A 20,614-nucleotide genomic window follows, 5' to 3' on the forward strand; every position below is an offset into this window, starting at 1 on the left:
TTTTTTAGTGTTTCTATTTCGGTTTGAGACAGAATATTTTCTTGAACTTGCTCTGTAACCTAGGCTGACCTCAAACTCAAGCTCCTGCTGCTTCCTGGTATTGAATTTGGGGTTACAGGTGAGGTGGCCGCCATGCCTGGCTGCTGGCATTCTCTCAGTTGTTCATCAATCCATCCCAGGCTGGCTCCCCACTCTATGTGGCTGTGGAGGAGTACAGATGTGCAGCACCACCCCTGGCTGGTATTTGTTCTTTCTGAGCCTCAGTTTCCTGTTACAGAATTACCTCAGTAAATAGGGGCCAGAGTCACAGGTCTGCTTATCTATATGTACAGAGCAAGCAGGAGAGAAATCAAAGCAAAACACTTATCTTTCCTCTCACAGTCTATATCTGCACGAGATGAAAACCTCTCGAAAACCATGTTTCTGCCCCTGGCAGAGAGGATGGTAGAAAAAATGGTGAAGGAGGACAAGATCGAAGCTGAGGCTGAGGTGAGTTACAGGCCCCTCCCCCTCCCCAGCTGGGACAGGCTGCAGCCTGCCTTGCCAGCATCTGTCCCAGCATCTGTCCCAGCATCCGCTTCTTAGCTTCGGACCCCACCTGGGCTGGGCAGCCTCAGCTCAGGCCTCCAGCAAGTGCACCCGATCCAGGCGTGTGTGTGGAAAGGGAAGTCTTGACATGGTCTGTTAAATGATTGTAACTGTTTGTGTCTCTGCAAGGTTGAACTTTATTATATGATCCTGGAGCGCTTGGGAAAGTACCAGGAAGCCCTGGATGTCATTAGAGGGAAATTAGGAGGTAATTTATAAAGTTTTCTGTTTGTCTTTAATTTGAAAATGAAAGTTATTTGTGATGAAAAAAAAAATTCCCACACAGTTCATATCACTATGCTTTGCTTCTCATTTTATCTGTGCTCTAAATTTATGTTAAACTATTAAAAATATTTTTATTCCCACCAATTGGGAGGCAGAAGCAGGTCTAGGCTACATAGTGAGTTTCAGGATAGCCCGTGCTATGTAAAGAAATCCTATCTAGAAAAACAATGTCTTTTTTAAAATTAATTTGTTGACAATTTCACACATGCATTTTGATGCTGTTGTGTCCCCATCCTTTCCTCACTCCCCCTAGGTCACCTCACCTTGCTGTCTCCCCTCCCCACCCCCAGTTTCTTCCATTGAGTTTGTCCGGCCCTGAACTCCTGGATTAAATTTTATTTTATTTTATTTTATTTGGTTTTCGAGACAAGTGTACCTCTGGCTGTCCTGAAATTTGTTCTGTAGACCAGGCTAGCCTCGAACTTAGAGATCCTGCCTCTGCCTCCTAAATGCTGGGGCTAAAGGTGTGCACCACCACCATGGGTTGGGTTAAATTGTTTTTAATGACAGTACTTGTGGCTTGAGACTGAAGATATGTGAGAGGGTATATCCTGAGTCTCTAACCCTGTCACAGGTCTGCTGTTGTTTGTTCTTGTTATCTTTATGTGTATGGGTGTTTTGCTCCATGTGCATGAATGGACTTTATGCGTGATGTGCTCACAGAGGCCAAATAGTGGCGCCGGATTCTGCTGGTTATGGATGTTTGTGAGCTGCTATGTGGGTGCTAGGAATTAAACCTGGGTTCTCTGCAAAAGCAACAAATCCTCTTTTCTTCTAAGCCATCTCTCCAGTCCCATTGCCTTGTTAGTTTTTTGAGACAGTCTTAACTATGCAGGCCTGAATGGTTTGGACCTCCATGTAGCTCAGGCTGGCCTCAAATAGCAACCCTTCTGCCTCAGCCTCTTTAAGTATTGGAATTACAGATCAGAGTCATGCCTGGCAAAACTATCCTTTTTGGATTTTGGAGACAGTCTTGTGCAAATAGGCCAGACTGGTTAGAATTCTATATGGATCAGACTAGTCTCCAACATAACTTAACTGGCTTCTGTCTCCTGAGCAGGCAGATAGGCCTTCACCATCACACCTGCGTCCAGTTGCCTTTTTATTTCCTAAAAGTGAGTTTCTCTCTTTCAAACATTTTACTTCTGTATGTATGACTGTTTTACCTGAATTCATGCCTGCATGAGTGTGCAGTTACCACGGAGGCCTTAAGAGGGCATCCGACCTCTGGAACTGGAGTCACAGTAGTGATGACCTTCAATGTGGGTGCTGGGAACCAAACCTTGGTCCTCTTCAAGGGGACCCAGTGCTCTTAACCACAGAGTAACTTGTCTGACTTCACCTTCTTTAGATAGATGCAGGTCTGTCTCTGTTTTGAGCTGCATTGATGATGTACTTGCTACGTCTCTCCCGATTAACTTTTCTAAGTAATTTTTGCCTTCTACTTTAAAATCTCACTATTCTTAACTCATTCAGTTTAGTCCTCCTTAGGTCTTCAGAAATGTGTCAACTGAGCTTTCCAGTCCTGAATAAATACACACACATATACACACACACACCCCTCCCCCCACATATACATACATGCATATATACCACAGCCCGGTATGCATCATCAGTAATTACCAAAATTCATTGCTGGAATGTAGTCTTGTATTTCGGAAGGTGACCTTGTAAGACAATAGTATGTATTCTAAAAGTGAGTTTATTCTCTTGCGGGAGCAGGAGAATGTGATGTTGTCTTTCCTGTGATTGGACTTTATTCTGAGACGTGAGAGCAACCCACCAACTTGTATATTTTTTATTATAGAGAAGTTGACAAGTGAAATCCAGAGTCGGGAGAACAAGTGCATGGCCATGTACAAGAAACTGAGCAAGTGGCCTGAGTGCAACGCCCTTTCCCGACGCCTCCTGCTGAAAAAGTGAGTGGCTGCCGCTGCTCGTGAGCCAAGAGCCTGCAAAGGTTTCTAGCTAGATGGATGCTAGTGTGGGTCGTGCGAGCTCTGGGCATATTTGAGATGTATTGGGAGTTTTCAGTGAGTTCTTTTGGGGTAAGGGCTAATGGTGCCTTGGCAGTGCTGGCAAGCTGGGTCTCGAGGATGAGCTCTGAGTCGCTGTATCACACTGTCCTCCACCCCAGCTCCCACTTAGAGTTTACTGGGAAGTGTTTTGTTAGGCTTTTTATCATCTTGAAAAGCCTCAGACTCTCACAGCCTCTGCATTGCTGCCTTGGTTGGGGGGGGTACCTGGTACATACATGGAGGGCACAATTAGAAATTCTGTTGTAGTCACGGTTCCTCAAGCAGCTTTGTCACAATGTGGGTTTAATCCTGTGTGCATCGTTCAATCTGATTTTAGCTCAGATGACTGGCAGTTCTATCTGACTTATTTCGATTCTGTCTTTCGACTGATTGAAGAAGCCTGGACGCCTCCTGCAGAAGGGGAACAGTAAGTGGTCACCTTTGTCACTTTCATATCTTAATGTTTTCAATTTTCTTTAAGTAAGGAGTGATAACATATGCTACATAGTTTATTGTATTTTAGAATAATTTATTCTACTAGTGAGTGTACGCGCGCCCCCGCATGCACCATGTTGTGCCTGGTGCTCAGGGAAGCCAGAAGGCATTGGATCTATTGAAATGGGAGTTATTAACAGGTGTGATCCACTATGTGGGTGCTGGGAACGGAACCCCTGTAAGAGCAGCCAGTGCTCATAACTGCTGAGCCATCTCACCAGCCTGCACATTATATTTTAAAGGGATTGGTTTGGTCAGCTTTCATTAAATGACACCTTGGTGGAGTTTCTTAACCTGTGTCCTCAAATGGTTGTTGTCTTTGTGGAGTCCCAGCGCCTCTTTCTGTGCACTGGGGGTTGACCCTAGGGCAGGTGAACTATGTCTCAGCACAGGACTGCTGTTTTGCCTTAGCCTGAGTGCTGGGATTGCAGGCATGGACCAGCATGTCTGGATTACAGTGGTACTTTGTGATGGAGCAAAAGAACTTCCTTGTGCATCAGTAATAATCTATCTTTGAAATAATACATCCTTTCAAGATAACCTTTTTGTTTTACTGTAATAAACATGTACATCTTGGAAGACTCCTTTACTGTAATAAACGCATGTGCCCCAGAAGACTCCGTTTAGTCCCCATGTGGCACTTAGTCCCACTTGATCTATCAATGTCAAAATAAATCCCAACAGTACCTTGCTTCCCACTTGCTCCTGTCCTTTGTTATGTCAGTGCTGGATTAGAAAAGACATTCTGATGTGTCTTCTTCCCTAAAACCTGCTTTCATAAGTAGTAGATGTAAGTGTGTTTCTTTAAGTGGCTCAAGAATAATCTCTCAGATATTTCATAATGCATTACTATCTCTGCTATTGACACTAATTGGGTTATTACAGAATTTTTCTTTCCTCTTTTTTTAATAGGTAATACTAAGCAAGTTTAAGTTGAATCTTTAAAAAATAGATCATTTTTAAAAAGCTTCATTTAGCCAAGCATGGTACACACACCTTTAATCCTAGCAATCAGGAGGCAGAAGTAGGCACATCTCTGAATATGAAGCCAGCCTGGTCTACAGAGTTCCAGGATAGCCAGGGCTACACAGAGAAACCCTGTCTTGAAAAACCGAACCAAAACAAAAGCTTTATCTATTGTGTGTGTGTGTCACCACATGTGTGTCAGAGGATATCTGGTGGAGTGCACCCCTCTCTTCCTGTGGGTCCTGCCATGAAATTCAGGTACTCAGGCTCTCAGCTCAGCAGTGCTTTGACAGTGGTTTGTTATCCTCAGTATCCAGGAATCAAGGTTAAGAGTGATTTTGTAGCTTGTTACCTGTTTGATCAGGCTCATGGCTTTCTCACATTGCTTGACCTTACTTGCTAGCTCACTGGGGCTGCACCACCGTCACCCCAAACCCCTGTTGGGAAGTGTACTCAGCACTGAGCAAGTGAGGCAGATGATCTCCTTCTGAGCCGCACTGCTGGTCCTTGAATTTTCTTTTGTGTCTTTGAGACAGGGTCTCTGTGTAGCTCTGCCTGTCTTGGAACTATGTAGACCAGCCTGGTTTAGAACTCATGGAGGTCTGTCAGCCTCTTCCCTCTGGTGCTGGGAGCCCTTGACTTTTTGAGGCAAGGTCTTGACCATGCTCAGTCTCCTGCTGCTTCCCACAGGTGGGGCTGTAGCTGTGACACCTGCTGCCACCATTCTCCTGTTGCTGTTGTTGTTCATAGATAGCAAAATGCTGTTTCAAGATCAGTCTGACTTGAAGCTGTAATGGTGCCTTCTGTTTCCTCCCAGCTCCTTAGAAGGGGAAGTACACTGCTCTGCAGAAGATGCCGTGAAGTTTATAGAAGACAGGATAACAGAGGCGTCACAAAGCTCCCGACATGTCCGAGGCCCACACCTAGCTAAGCTGGAGCTCATCAGGCGACTGCGGAGCCAGGGCTGTAATGACGAGTACAAGCTGGGTAAGAAAGTGACAAATACAGCTGGGTAAAAGAGTGACAAGTACAGCTGGATAAGAAAGTGACGAGTACAGCTGGGTAAGAGAGTGACAAGTATAGCTGGATAAGAGAGTGACGAGTACAGCTGGGTAAGAGTGGTAAGTACAGCTGGGTAAGAAAGTGGCAAATACAGCTGGGTAAGAAAGTGACAAGTACAGCTGGGTAAGAAAGTGACAAGTACAGCTGGGTAAGAGTGGTGAGTACAGCTGGGTAAGAAAGTGGCAAATACAGCTGGGTAAGAAAGTGACAAGTACAGCTGGGTAAGAAAGTGACAAATACAGCTGGGTAAGAAAGTGACAAGTACAGCTGGGTAAGAGAGTGACGAGTACAGCTGGGTAAGAAAGTGACAAGTACAGCTGGGTAAGAAAGTGACAAATACAGCTGGGTAAGAGAGTGACAAGTATAGCTGGATAAGAGAGTGACGAGTACAGCTGGGTAAGAGTGGTAAGTACAGCTGGGTAAGAAAGTGGCAAATACAGCTAGGTAAGAAAGTGACAAGTACAGCTGGGTAAGAAAGTGACAAATACAGCTGGGTAAGAGAGTGACGAGTACAGCTGGATAAGAAAGTGACGAGTACAGCTGGGTAAGAGAGTGACGAGTACAGCTGGGTAAGAGTGGTAAGTACAGCTGGGTAAGAAAGTGGCAAATACAGCTGGGTAAGAAAGTGACAAGTACAGCTGGGTAAGAAAGTGGCAAATACAGCTGGGTAAGAAAGTGACAAGTACAGCTGGGTAAGAAAGTGACAAGTACAGCTGGGTAAGAAAGTGACAAGTACAGCTGGGTAAGAAAGTGACAAGTACAGCTGGGTAAGAGAGTGACGAGTACAGCTGGATAAGAAAGTGACGAGTACAGCTGGGTAAGAGAGTGACAAGTATAGCTGGATAAGAAAGTGACGAGTACAGCTGGGTAAGAGTGGTGAGTACAGCTGGGTAAGAAAGTGGCAAATACAGCTGGGTAAGAAAGTGACAAGTACAGCTGGGTAAGAAAGTGACAAATACAGCTGGGTAAGAAAGTGACAAGTACAGCTGGGTAAGAGAGTGACGAGTACAGCTGGGTAAGAAAGTGACAAGTACAGCTGGGTAAGAAAGTGACAAATACAGCTGGGTAAGAGAGTGACGAGTACAGCTGGGTAAGCGAGTGACGAGTACAGCTGGATAAGAAAGTGACGAGTACAGCTGGGTAAGAGAGTGACAAGTATAGCTGGATAAGAGAGTGACGAGTACAGCTGGGTAAGAGTGGTAAGTACAGCTGGGTAAGAAAGTGACAAGTACAGCTGGGTAAGAAAGTGACAAATACAGCTGGGTAAGAGAGTGACGAGTACAGCTGGATAAGAAAGTGACGAGTACAGCTGGGTAAGAGAGTGACAAGTATAGCTGGATAAGAGAGTGACGAGTACAGCTGGGTAAGAGTGGTAAGTACAGCTGGGTAAGAAAGTGGCAAATACAGCTAGGTAAGAAAGTGACAAGTACAGCTGGGTAAGAAAGTGACAAATACAGCTGGGTAAGAAAGTGACAAGTACAGCTGGGTAAGAAAGTGACAAGTACAGCTGGGTAAGAAAGTGACAAGTACAGCTGGGTAAGAAAGTGACAAGTACAGCTGGGTAAGAGAGTGACGAGTACAGCTGGATAAGAAAGTGACGAGTACAGCTGGGTAAGAGAGTGACAAGTATAGCTGGATAAGAAAGTGACGAGTACAGCTGGGTAAGAGTGGTGAGTACAGCTGGGTAAGAAAGTGGCAAATACAGCTGGGTAAGAAAGTGACAAGTACAGCTGGGTAAGAAAGTGACAAATACAGCTGGGTAAGAGAGTGACAAGTACAGCTGGGTAAGAGAGTGACAAGTACAGCTGGGTAAGAAAGTGACAAGTACAGCTGGGTAAGAAAGTGACAAATACAGCTGGGTAAGAGAGTGACGAGTACAGCTGGATAAGAAAGTGACGAGTACAGCTGGGTAAGAGAGTGACAAGTATAGCTGGATAAGAAAGTGACGAGTAAGTACAGCTGGGTAAGAAAGTGATGAGTACAGATCGGTAAGAAAGTGACAAGTACAGCTGGGTAAAAGAGTGACAAGTACAGCTGGATAAGAAAGTGACGAGTACAGCTGGGTAAGAAAGTGACAAGTATAGCTGGGTAAGAGACCTTCAGGTAGCACTGAGCCCTGGAGAAGAAGGTGAGAGGCGATACCCAATCAATATGCTTAATATGCTTATTACCTAAAAATAGTTGTTAAAGATGGTTTATTTACAAGATCCATCTGCTGATCATGGTCAGCTTGGCTTTTTAGGTGTCTATTTAGTCCATCAGGTCCTTGCTAACCCAATTTAAAGAGAAATGTCTGGTCTCACCATTTTTAACATTTCTCAGACTGTGTGAATATTTTCCTGTTTTTGTTTTTTTAAGAATGGGTCTTGCTCAGTAGAGCAGGCAGCCCTGGAACACACCCTTTTCTGGTGTGAGCTCCCATGCATAGCTTTTTTTAATGTGAAAGAGTGGCCTGGAGTTGCCATGTATTGAGGATAACTTTAATCTGCCTCTCCCTCCTGAATGCTGGTATTATAGATGTGCCTACCACACCTAACTCTTTTTTTTTTTTTTTTTTTTTTTTTTGTTTTTTTTTTTGTTTTTTTTTTGTTGTTTTGTTTTGTTTTGTTTTTTTTTGGTTTTTTTGAGGCAGGGTTTCTCTGTGTAGCCTTTGGCTGTCCTGGAACTCACTCTGTAGACCAGGCTGGCCTCGAACTCAGAAATCCGCCTGCCTCTGCCTCCCAAGTGCTGGGATTAAAGGCGTGCGCCACCACCGCCCGGCACCACACCTAACTCTTATTTTTCTCTCTTTATTGTTATTTTTATTTCATTTAATTTTTTGAGATGGGGCACTGGAGTTAAAGTTGTGTGCTACTGTGCCTGGCTTCAGACAAAAAGTTAATTTAAATAAAACAGACCTTTTGATTAGGTGTGTCACTCTAGACATTGCCTCAGTCTGTGGGTAATTCAGTGTCCTCCTTTTTAAGGTGACCCAGAAGAGTTAATGTTCCAGTATTTCAAGAAGTTCGGGGATAAGCCATGCTGCTTCACAGACCTGAAGGTGTTTGTTGACCTCTTGCCTGCTGCACAGTGCACACAGGTACGTGTTCCTTGGTTCTGCTAGTGGCTGAAGTGTCTGCTTACATGCTAGTTCAAGAGGAGGTGGTACAGTAACTGCTTGTCATTGTCACATCCTGTAAGTCAGTGGAGAACCATGCTCATGACTTCTCACCAGCAGTAGGTCTGGCTCAGATTTGTCAACCGTCGACAAGAACTTCGTTTTCATTTTTCTGAGATAGGATCATATGGCCCAGGGTCCTTTTTCCTGTGCCTTTTAATGCTGAGATTGAGAGTGAGCAGTTTAGCCTGGCCAGCTTCTCATCTAGAAGCTGAACAGTCTGAAGTCAGGCTACTCTGACACTTTTATAGCCTTAGCCGCCCATGTCCTTATCTGCTGGAGAGCCATACATAGGAGCACAATGTGTTCTAAACCCACCTAATGCTGCAACCCTTTAATATGCTGTGGTGAACCTCATCCATAAAACCCTCATGCTGTGGTGAAGAACCTCATCATTTTGTTGCTACTTTATAAATATAATTTTGCTACTGTTATGAATTATAATGTAAATATCTGATACACAAGATACCTGATATGTGACCCCTGTGAAAAGGTTGTTCAACTCACAAAGGGGTCACAACCCACTGAGAACTACTTCCCTAGACTGTTTCATACTCAAAATGTTTAGTGTGTGTTCCAGAGCTGTCCTTGGTAATAGGCACTTGGAGTCCTCTGCCCATTGAGGAGCAGTTTGCCTGAGGTGGGACAGAGCACCAGGTGAGCCATAGGGCATGGATAAAACTAGGAGTAGTTGTGATCCACTTACTCACTAGTGCCCTGTGAGTGCTTGTGAGTGCTGGGAGCCATGGTACCTGTGCCAAGGCCAACGCGGTGACCTTTCGTTCCCACAAGGATTGAGTGAGCCGAGAGCAGAGGAGTGCCTTGTCTTTCTCCACCAGGACTCAGCACTTCAGTGTACTTGGAGGACCGTCTAGGGCATGTGTGTGGTACATGTCTAATCCCAGATCCTAATAAGAAGCCAATTGTATCAGTGGGGTTCTGAAAGACTCTCTGCATTGTCTGATTGGAACTTTTCTTAGGATGCTTGCGTACAGGACTCAGACCTACATATCGCCTCTCGGATCATGTAAAATGCAGAAAGAGTCCGGGTTCTAGGAGCATTTGAAGGTTTACAAGAGAGAAAAATAGTTGAGTGGAATCCCAGCACTTGGGAGGCAGAGGCAGGCGGATTTCTGAGTTTGAGGCCAGCCTGGTCTACAGAGTGAGTTTCAGGACAGCCAGGGCTACACAGAGAAACCCTGTCTCGAAAAAAAAGAATCCAAAAGAAAGAAAGAAAGAAAGAAAGAAAGAAAGAAAGAAAGAAAGAAAGAAAAGAAAAGAAAGTTTGGTCTGGGAAGGATGTATTTAAATGGCTGTCCTGTAGAAGAGGGAGTGGAGGAGGGAAGACATGGTTCAGAGAGAAAAGGGAAGTAGTCAGAATCTTCCAGAAGTAGAGTTTTGTTTTGGAGGAAATGCAGGTAGAGTCCAGGTGACCATGTGGACCAGATGACTTAAGCATGAGTGAGCCCGTCATGTGCTGAGCTACAGGGGGCAGTGGTGGTGGTGGGGATGGCTCTGTCCAACAGTGCTGATGTCCTGGGTGGCAAGGCAGCTCTGAAGAATGCTCCTTCTCTTGCCCCTGACACTGATGAAGCCTGCGTTACCTTCTGAGCAGCTGTGCTTGCCTGGTGTTGGGAATCTCAGGGGACCCCACACAGTAAGGCTTGTTTGCTCAGAGGAGCCCTGCTAGCACAAGGCTGGGAACTGGCCTGGTGATTCTCATAGTCTTATTTTGCTTTGTAATTTTGCTACTAGCTTTTTTCAAATTAAAAAAAAAAAAAAAAAAAAAAAAAAAAAAAAAAAGATAGGTTATTTGGGGGCTGGAGAGATCTCAGTGATTAAGAGCACTGGCTGTTTGTAGAAACCCAGGATTGATTCCTAATATCCACATGGTGTCTCACAGCTACTTGTAACTCCAATCCCAGGGCATCTGTACTGCTCACGGAAGCATCTCTTCTGGCTTCCCTGAGTACTACGCTCTACATCGTGCACAGACAAATGAGGCAAAACACCCACAAGACCTACAATAAAGTGGGGTGGGTAAAAAGGATGTCTTGTGGTCTAGTCTGGATAGCGGTGGATGACCTTGAACTTCTAGTTTTCTTCCAGTCCCCAGGCATGTGGTATGATCTGCATGAGCTAGTGTTGAAAACAGCTGTCTGTGGAGATGGCACAGTAGAGCAATCTTTTTTTTTTTTTTTAATAAAAAAATGTATTTATTTATTGTCTATGAGTGCTCTATCTACACATATGCCTGCATGCCAGAAGAAGGCATCAGATCCCAGTATAGATGGTCGTAAGACACCATGTGGTTGCTGGGGATTGAACTCGGGACCTCTGGAAGAGCAGACAGTGTTCTTTAAGAGTACTTGAGGTTAAGAACCACTGAGCCATCTCGACAGCTCAGCAGTCTTCTCACAGAGTATCTTAGGTGTCCTAAGTGCACTTGCATGGTGTGGCCTTTGTTCATCCTCTCTGCAGTTCATTAACCAGCTTCTTGGAGTTGTTCCATTGTCGACACCGACAGAGGATAAGCTTGCCCTGCCTGCTGACATCCGAGGCCTGCAGCAGCATCTGTGTGTTGTGCAGCTGACGAGGCTCCTTGGCTTGTACCACAGCATGGATAAGAATCAGAAGCTGGATGTGGTCAGAGAACTGATGTTAAGGTACCAGCACGGACTGGAGTTTGGTGAGTAGCTGCTGAGATGTGTTATGCCTCCCCTCCCTCTCAGTTGTGCTAAGACTGAGAAGTCAGGGTGTAAGGTATCCAGAGCACACTGCTGAAATACACTCGTCAGGCAGGTTGCAGCACGCACCCCTGCTATATGAGGACTGCTCAGCTTTCTTAGTCCTGCTGCTGCTGCTGCTGCAGGTTTCTCCTTCTCATCAGCTGGGCTATACCATGGCTCTTAGATGAGTTCATGGTTTGTGGGGATCTTCAGACTTGGGAGCTGTGGCCTTATATCCTCATAAAGGCCCTATGAAGCAGAAGCGTGTACTGTTCCAGCTGAGTGTGGCTTCTTTTAAGCCTTTGGTTTGTGTTGTTCTTCTCCCCACCCCCTCCCCCTCCCCCCATCCATCCATCCACACGTGTATCCAGCCACCCCCATCCATCCACACACCCACCCATCTCACTAGCCCTCAGTTTTCCTTCTTTAAGAAGCGAGAACAATAGCCTCCTGCAGCAGCACTTGAATCACTATTAAGAACAGGTATGATTTCCCCCTAGGACGCTCTTGTTTGAAGACAGAGTTGCAGTTCTCGGACTATTACTGCCTCCTTGCCGTTCATGTCCTCATTGACATATGGAGAGAAGCAGGTAGGCCATGTGTCAGCTCCTGAGCTGCCTGGACTTGGAGGCTCATACCATGCAAACCACACATCGAGGCCTTGGGCCTAGCGCTTCCTTCCTTCAGATGATCAACTCTCAATCAGCAGCTATCTGATGGATTTCTAAATGTATCTGAATACAAATAATCACTGTGAAACAAATCTAGAGTTAAAACATAACCACACAGAACAGAAAGCCCTTTTCATTCAGTTAGAAAATTTTATTAATAAATGATTTTTTAAAATTGTCTTTTTAGATAGGCTCTCACTTTGTAGCCGTGGCTCTGAAACTCTGTATATCAGGCTGGCCTGAAACTCAGGAATCCTTCTGCCTCTGCCTCCTGGGTGCTGGGATTAAAGGCAGGGACCATTATAGCCCAACTTCCTTTTTTTTTTTTTTTTAAGGTTTATTTATTTCTATATATGCGTGGTGTATGCATGTATGCCTTCATGTCAGAAGAGCTATGGGACCCCATTACAGATGGCCGTGAGCCACCATGTGGGTGCTGGGAATTGAACTCAGGACCTCTGAAGAACAAACAGTGCTCTTAACCACTGAGCCATCCTTCCAGCCCCCAAGCTTCCTTTTTTTAAATGACATTTTATATGTTTGTGTGTGTACATGTGTGGACACGTATCATTGCTCATGTGTTATAAAGGTCAGCATGTGGGACCCAAGGGTCAAACTCATCTGCAGGCTTTGGTGGCAAGTGCCTTTATGCACTGAGCCATCTCTCTGTTCCTAATAGCAGGTTTTGTTTTTTAAAGTATCATGTGATATTTTTAGTACAATCACATATGGAATAAAAATGGCGTCTTAGGATAATATCTTGTAGGGTCTGTCTTGTGGGGAAAGCCCCTTGGGACAGGCTAGCTAGCATCCTCTTGTTCTTCAAAGTCCCTCTCTTTTTAGAATGTGAGATTCCATGATTACCTTTCCAAGATATATATATCTCCTGCATTTTTTTTTTTTTTTTGCACAGCTGTATTTAAGCACTGTCATAATTACCCAAGGACTTTGTATTTAGGGAATTCCCTGTTTTGATTCTGGGTCTGTATCTAAAATTTTTATGCATCCAAACTCATTCAAGGTTTATTGCTGTTAGGCAATTCCCTGCTCTTAAAGCTGAGTGGATAATGTGTTTTGATTCTAGGTGAGGAGACTGCTGTGTGGCAGGCCCTGACTCTGCTGGAAGAAGGCTTAACCCATAGCCCATCCAATGCTCAGTTCAAATTGCTGCTTGTTCGAATCTACTGCGTGCTGGGTGCATTTGAACCAGTGGTGGATCTTTACTCCAGCCTTGATGCTAAGCATATCCAGCACGACACCATTGGGTTGGTAGTATATACTCTGAATACTGAGCAGTCAGCTACAGTTAGCCTAGAAAGGCCACTTGTATGACTGCAGCAGGGCAGGGCCCCAGACACTAGCCAGTGTATGAGGCTTTGTGTCTCCGAGCATTCCAGATTCACTGCTTTAAAGTGGTCAGATGCTCGCCCCAGAGACTGCACTGGCTATTGTGCAAGGGGTGCTTGTTCTCTTTTGCTGGGTGTATGCTATGTACTTTGTTTTGTGAACTCTGTTCTACTTCCTTGCTGTTGTCACTAACCCAAGGCATCCTGAGTTTGAGTTTGGGCTATGTTATGTGGTTATTTGCATTTAGGAAGAGAATGTTGTGTTCTTTCCGACTTTATGTTCCAGTTATTATCAAGATGTAAAGAAAGAACTCTTAATTTTCTTTTAATATGATCCCATGAGCAAGATCATTCTGCTGGTGGAGTATTTTTTTTAATGCCCTGCTCTCTCTTTACCATAGCAAGTTTGCACCTAGTATCTGACAGTAGGAGGGGTGACTAATGTTTTCTCTGTTCTTCCTCCCTAGCTATCTTCTGACCCGATATGCTGCATCCCTGGGTCAGTATGCTGCTGCCTCCCAGTCCTGTAACTTCGCACTCAGGTTTTTCCACTCCAACCAGAAAGATGTAAGTGAAACCCACTGGTATTGTGGCGTGCTGCTGATTGCCTGCTTCAGAATGCACCCCCTAGGGTCATAACACATAGCACCTGGCTCCTTAGCTGGCAGGTGCCCTTAGACCACTAGGTAGAGGTACTGAATTTGGTCAGTATATGATTGAATCCTTGGAAATTCACATTTCCAATGGGGCATTAACAGACAGTGATAATTCACATCTCTCAGCTTTGTATTTCACATGCTGTCTAGAGACTTCCCACAACTGGAAGCAAGGGGATCCAAGTTTGTGCCAACAGCCGCCCCAGCTGCATTTAAAGGGCAGTAAGTTTAGAGTTCTCCTGGGCAGAGTCAAGGTGGGGTCTGCATGTAGTCTTGTCTGCTGCTCACTTGGCCCCACTTAGTTAAAGTTCTTTCAGGAAATCCAAATAGTCTCAGTTGTTGGTCTTGCAAAACTGTTCAGGAGCTAGTGTGCAGAGAAGGTGAGTCTTTAGAGTGGTCACTGCTGCTGTTCTTCTCATGTGTGGCTAAGCCTCACTTCCTAGAGTTTGGCCATGCCTGGCTTAGCCCGTAGCTTCCTGTTTTCCTAGTCTCTCAGTGTCATGGAACTTGGTGAGGAAGTTACCATCTGGGACTCATCTTGACAAATAGTCTTAAGGTCTTTCCTTTAAGGTCATGCCTGTCTTCTGTGTGCTTCCTGAGAGATGTGTTAAAGAATAAAGAAGCAGGGAAGACGCACGTCTGAGCGAGCTGTGTGTGTTCTGAGCTGTTGCATGTGCAGTGGCAGAGGATAGCTTTGATCTTAGAGAAGGCTGGCTTCTGCCTCAGTCCGCACCATCAACTGCCTATCTGCTTGTCCTGCGGGGATTGGTGTCTGTGGAGACCTTCTCACTGATGAGAGAGATGAGGGTATCTGCATCTAAGCCTGTTGTTGGCTTTGGCCTCTTGCTGAAGCCTTGTTTCTGATGCTGGGCTAAGCTTCCAGTGTAAATAACAGTTACGTGATGAACCTTTGACTACATAGCACATTCAGGAATGTCTGATGGCCTTCTTTTTTCCAAGGAATTTACTAGCTGAAGGGAACTGTTCCTCATCTTTCATTATTTTAGCTCTTCTTTCTGAATAAGGAAGAGGGTAAAGACATTTTATTTATTGAAAACTCTTAAAATTTGCAATGTAGGTGAGGCTAGCCCCGAGTGCTCTCTCTCTCATCTTCCTCCCTGGCTTCAGAGGTGTCAGTGTCTTGCTAGTAGTTGACTGTGGCAGGAACCGCTCACTAATGGAGCTGAATGGACATGATGTTGAGTCTGATAAAGCACCGTTTTATTAGTCAGGGAATAACGATCCCCTCCTTGAGTTTACCTGGGTTTCTTGAACCATTCTCAAGTAGAGCATGTGTGAGGACCAGAGGCAGTGGGTGCCTGTGTCTGTAGTAAGGGAAGCCCTGCCTGTTGGGGTAGCTCTCTGCAAAGCCCAAGCATCTGCTCTGCAACTTTCCTTTGTGCTGGGAGTCTCCACATGCTTTTCCCTTGGGCTACTAGTTTATTTCCCTTTTTAATTCTTTCACAAAGCTCTTCTTAAACAGGCAGGCAATCTGCTGTTGTTAGGTGGCTCCGTGCTATGGGGTTGAAAGTTATTCTTGAATGAGCCTTCTGCTCCCTTGTTAGGTGTCACTGTTAGGTCTTCCCGTTGCTAAAAGTGAGGTAGTTTTAAAAACTCCCTTTTGGGGAACAGAGACAGGGCAGTGGTTAAGAGCATTCTGGGTTTGCAGAGGGCCTGAGTTGACATCGGTGGGTCACGCCCATTTGTAACTCTAGGTCTAGGGGATCCACCCAAACACACATTGCATAAATAAAAATAATAAGGATATTTTTAAAGTTTTTCTTTGAAGTTTTTCTGTTTTAGGTATAAATACTGGTCATCATTTAAGGTCTGATACCCTTGTGTTTTGCTAATTTTCACAGTGCCCAGGGTTCATTTCAGGGATTCTTCTGGTGTCTAACCTGCCTCACTGGTGCACAAAAACATGCGAGTAGGTGTGGGTGCATGCTCTGCTCAGCAGTCTTTAGAGTGCCTGTGGTGGCCTCGGGTGTCCCATGAGGCGCAGCCTCCTGCTCCTGCTCTCTGGGCCCTTGGCTAGCTCTGCAGAGCCACTGTACTGTGACATTTGAGGAGGTCTATCTCAGGCAGATGCACAAAAAACTTCAGCCACTCCTGGCTTGTTCAGACTATACTTTTCTTCTGGTTGCCCCTTGTTTCTGTCATATAAAAGCTTTGTCTGGTTTTTCCTGTGAAGATCTGTGGGTGCTCAGACACTGAGCTCCCCTTGAGGGAAGGCTGGCTCTCATGTTGGAACTGCAGTCTGCCTGGAGCCACCTAAGTCTTGTTTGCATCCTGGCTAGTTGGAAGTGTTTTCAAGCTGTAAGTTCCTGTTCAAGGGTTGGCAGTTAGCCTTGCTGTCTTCTAAGTTGGGGACTACAGGAGAGAAGTCCGTGATAAGTGTGGCCTCTTGACGGGGCATGCCAGTGTCCCCAGTCAAGCGGGCAGGCAGCCCTAACCCACAGGATCACACATAATCTTTTTAATTTTCTTGTGTCCGTCCGTCTTTAATCTCTCCAGATACTGCAGGCAAACAGCTGGCCGAGGTGTCCCCTGGGGGTTTAAAAGCCGCATCGAATGCAGTTGACTTAGCGCCCGTGGCGCAGCCCCATGGCCTGAAATGAACCCTGCGAGGCTGTGTATCAGAGGGTATGTTGTTGACTATTGGCCTATTTTTCTCCTGGGCAAATTACTCAGGCATAGTGGAAATGGGACAGAGCGAGCAAGCTAAGGCTAGGCCAAGTGTCGGGGGCAGACATCAGTGTTCAGGTAAACAGTTCCCTTGGCCCAAAGGGGTGACCTGTCTTCTGATCCAGGCGGCCTAAGCCCACTCTGAAATGTTCTTCCCGGAGATTGGCTTCTGTTGCGCCAGGCCTTCATGTAAAACTCTCTATCTTGGTTCTGCTCTGCAGCATCTCATCCGCTTACCTTTAATCTGTAGTTACAGAACACGCAGGAGCGCTCCCTTCACTTGGTTGTCTAGGGCAGCTGAGCAGTTCGTGTGCTCAGGGAACTTGGTTCTTGATGGCTTCCTCAGAGTCTATTATGACATTCCTGTTGGTGTCTCTTGTTTGGTGTCTTCTGTCGTGCTGCCAAGCTCATTGCCTTGTGTCTGGTACCGAATTCAGAGGGAACCAGCCAGGGAGCAGTGTCTTTGTGAAGGAGAGTGGCTTCATGTTGGGTGGGGTATGACTTCGAGTATGGCTTCTTTAGAGTCTTTGAACATAGCAGTTTGTCTTAGGAGCAGAACTATACGGTGTAAGATTCCTTTTGGAATGACATTTGCCAAAGTCTTGGCTGATGTGACAGAAGATCCTCTAGGTCCAGTTGTCATGTGAAAGACATGACTGCTAAGTCAGGGCTGGAGATGGCAGCAGCGGCCTCAGGGCTAGCTGTGTAGTAAAGGAGACTGGCTCAGCTGCAGGGGAAAGAACGGAATGTTCTTCATGGCCGGACTGCGCTGTGTGGTCCAGACCTTCAGAGGCTAGGCCAGCCTTGCTTCTAGTTTGAATGTTTAATTTGCTGGCAAGCGTTGCTTACATTGCCTGACCCAGGGAGTATTTATACCAAGGTGATGTCTTTCCTTCTCAGACCTCAGAATACATTATCCAAGCTTACAAATATGGTGCATTTGAGAAGATTCCAGAGTTTATCGCTTTTAGGAACAGGCTGAATAATTCTCTCCACTTTGCACAAGTACGCACTGAACGGATGCTGTTAGACCTTCTGCTTGAAGCAAACATGTGAGTACCTGATGAGAGGTTAGGAGGGACTGAGGGGCCAGGCCAGGTGTTCATGGCTGTCCGTAGCAGAGTTAAGGGAAAATGAAGGACGGGGGATAAGGGAGATACGGAACCTTGAGCCTGTCATAGAGAATGCTGAAGGGCTGTGGCTGTGCCTCAGATCCAGTAGAAAAGTGGTCTGCCCTGGGGACCATCCCGGGTGCTTGCCCACTCTATTCTGCTGGCTTTTGCTTGCTGTGTAGTGAGATGCCATGACTTGTCTTGGTTCCATTTGCCCTCATATGAGACCATGTTTTCTAAAGTAAATCCTTTTTCTCTTTCCAGGGATAGAAAGTCCTGGCTAATGTTTTCATGACTTATATTGTTATAAAAATAAAACTTTAGGGCAAGGGAGGCAGCTCAGTATGTAAAGCACTTGTAGTGAGAGTGTGAGGATCTAAGTTCTGATCTCCTACATCCATGTATAAAAATCAGGCACGGCAGTGCATGCCTGCAGTCCTGTGCTAGGAGGCCCAGTGCTGGCAGAAGGTTCCCTGGGGCTCGCTGACCAGCCAGCCTGGCCATATCTAAGTATCTAAGCAAACCTTCTATATTACAGATCAACTAGCTTGGCAGAAAGTATCAAATCAATGAATCTGAGGCCAGAGGAGGATGATGTTCCATGGGAAGATTTACGAGACAACAGAGACTTAGATGTTTTCTTCAGCTGGGATCCAAAAGACAGGTAAGAGGAACTCAGCAGTGAACAGTCAGACTGAACCCAGAACTTTAAAGAAGGTTCTTTTTTACACAAATACACATGTTCATCATTGGAATCAGAGAACAGGTACACAGCTCATCCCACTTTGTGCTGAGACTTCCAAGACTGGGTCTGTCTATGATGTGCATAAGCTCCACGTGGATCCAAGGTTATATGATGCAGTTCCTTAGGCACTGGAGAGTAAGGCGAAAACATTTTAAGTGATAGTTATGGCAAATTGACAAATTGGGGTGTGTATGTGTTCATGTGTGTATACATATATGTGGTGTGCAAATATATGTATGTATATACAAGTTTATGTTTTGAGCAATACAAAAGATAAGTGTTTATTAGCTAGGTCTGGTTGTTCAGGCCTGGAGGCAGAGGCAGAGGCAGAGGCCCGGGCAGTCAACATCTCAGAGTGTCAGGGCTTTATGGTATGGCCTTGTTTCAGGGGCTTATTCTAAGCCTCACACAAGCATGAATAGCCCAGGCATGACACAGACTGGCAGACATGCCCTGTGCTGTCCTTCTGCCCACTTGGCAACATGTAGTTGAGCCAGGCCTCTGCTTGACTGATTTCCTAAGTATGGTTTAGAGTTCCCTCTGGCGCTGTGGCACTGAGGTGAGGATGAAGATGTAAACCTCGGCCCCACCTTCCTCACTGGTGGACCCAAGAGAAGGGTCATGGCTGTGCCTTAGTGTCTGTTCACTCCTGCCTTCCCTGTCCCGATCTCTAACCCTAACCCTGCCTCCTTCACATGACCTCTCAGCATCTTTCTGTGAGTATGCCTGTGGAGAGGTCAAACTTCCTGTGCTTTTGAGTGTTGAGAAAATTGTTGGCAATTCCAGAGCAGACAGCTAAGAACTGGACTCACTTTGTGACGCTGAAGTAGATACTTCAGGTCTCTGGGTCGTGTGTGTGTGTGTGTGTGTGTGTGTGTGTGTGTGTGTGTGTGTGTTGGGTAACCAACAGTTTGGTTTAAAACCTTTCTCAGCCTGGCATGCTGATGCTCACCAGTGATCCCAGCACTTGTGAGAGCAGAGGCAGGTGGGTCAGGAGCTGAAGGTCATTCCCAGCTACACAGCAAGTTCAAGGCCTTTGCTACCAGAGCCCTGTGTCAGACTTTCCTGTGAAGAGCCGCCTCCCCCCTTCTTTACCCCGCCCACTCCTGTAGACTGCTGTCCTATGGAGTGTCCTTTGATCATAGAGACTAGAAGCACAGTCCTCAAAGGGGTCAGAAGAGTTCAATTCTTGGGACTTTCCTGGTAGAAGGCCTCTTATGTATGTACCCCATATACCTACACACACAAAGTAAACAGGTTTCAATTTTAAAAGGGTGCATACTGCCAGGCAGTGGTGGTGCATGCCTTTAATCCTAGCACTTGGTGGCAGAGGCAAGTGAAGCTTTGAGAGTAGGTTCCCCAGGACAGCCAGGGCTACACAGAGAAACCCTGTCTCAGAAAACCACACAAACCATAGGCAGTACTTTCAGTTCCACAAACACTAATGCAGGGAGAGCCTGCTTCACCAGGGCATGAGCAAGGCAGCTCAGATGCAGGGAAACACTGCTCTCTCCAGTACAAACATGGAAATTTAAAGGACTCATGATGCCCACATGTTCTGAACAGGCTGAGTTAGTGTCTACTAGACTCTAATGGGGCATGGAGTCTGATTCGGTGTCACTCTGCTAGAGTCCAGTACTTGGGGGGCAGAGATGCAGATGGATCAGGAGTTCAAGGTCATCTTTTATACATAGCAAGTTTGGGCCAACCTGGGCTATATGAGACCCTATCTCAAAAAGAAACGGAAAAGATTAAAGGCCCTCTCAGTTTCTTCATTTGTATTGCCATTCTCAGTAACTAGGAACTACTCAGGTGAGGCTCTAGCTACAACGTGACTTCTTTACTAGCAGAGATGAATGAATGGCTATGGTCAGCATGGGTGTATGGGAATACGGTTATTGCCTTGTATTTAGGTGACATGTAAAATGTATAGCCTTTCTGTAGGGAGTTTACAGTGTAACATACAGTTTACTTTAGCATGTCTGCTCTAGGAAGCTAGGGCACAAGCATGCATGACCTGCGTGTGAGAGCTTTGAACACACGATTTGTAGGCTGCCAAAACTACAGAGTAAGCTGGCAGAAAGACCGCAAGGCAG

At 45.7% G+C, this 20,614-nt stretch overlaps 1 protein-coding gene across 1 annotated transcript in view; it reads left to right on the plus strand.

The window, feature by feature from the left end:
- Positions 1-20,614, plus strand: part of Naa25 (N-alpha-acetyltransferase 25, NatB auxiliary subunit) — a 51,293-nt gene that overhangs the window by 20,568 nt on the left and 10,111 nt on the right. Inside the window, exons 6-17 of the mRNA XM_076922691.1 lie at positions 382-489; positions 718-796; positions 2,681-2,792; positions 3,229-3,318; positions 5,170-5,339; positions 8,381-8,493; positions 11,053-11,260; positions 11,801-11,890; positions 13,056-13,236; positions 13,785-13,884; positions 17,562-17,713; positions 18,312-18,437. Coding sequence (XP_076778806.1) covers positions 382-489; positions 718-796; positions 2,681-2,792; positions 3,229-3,318; positions 5,170-5,339; positions 8,381-8,493; positions 11,053-11,260; positions 11,801-11,890; positions 13,056-13,236; positions 13,785-13,884; positions 17,562-17,713; positions 18,312-18,437 — 1,529 coding nt within the window. The remainder of the gene's footprint in view (positions 1-381; positions 490-717; positions 797-2,680; positions 2,793-3,228; positions 3,319-5,169; positions 5,340-8,380; positions 8,494-11,052; positions 11,261-11,800; positions 11,891-13,055; positions 13,237-13,784; positions 13,885-17,561; positions 17,714-18,311; positions 18,438-20,614) is intronic.

Source organism: Arvicanthis niloticus, chromosome 24 (assembly GCF_011762505.2).
Source record: "Arvicanthis niloticus isolate mArvNil1 chromosome 24, mArvNil1.pat.X, whole genome shotgun sequence".
NCBI lineage: Eukaryota > Metazoa > Chordata > Mammalia > Rodentia > Muridae > Arvicanthis > Arvicanthis niloticus.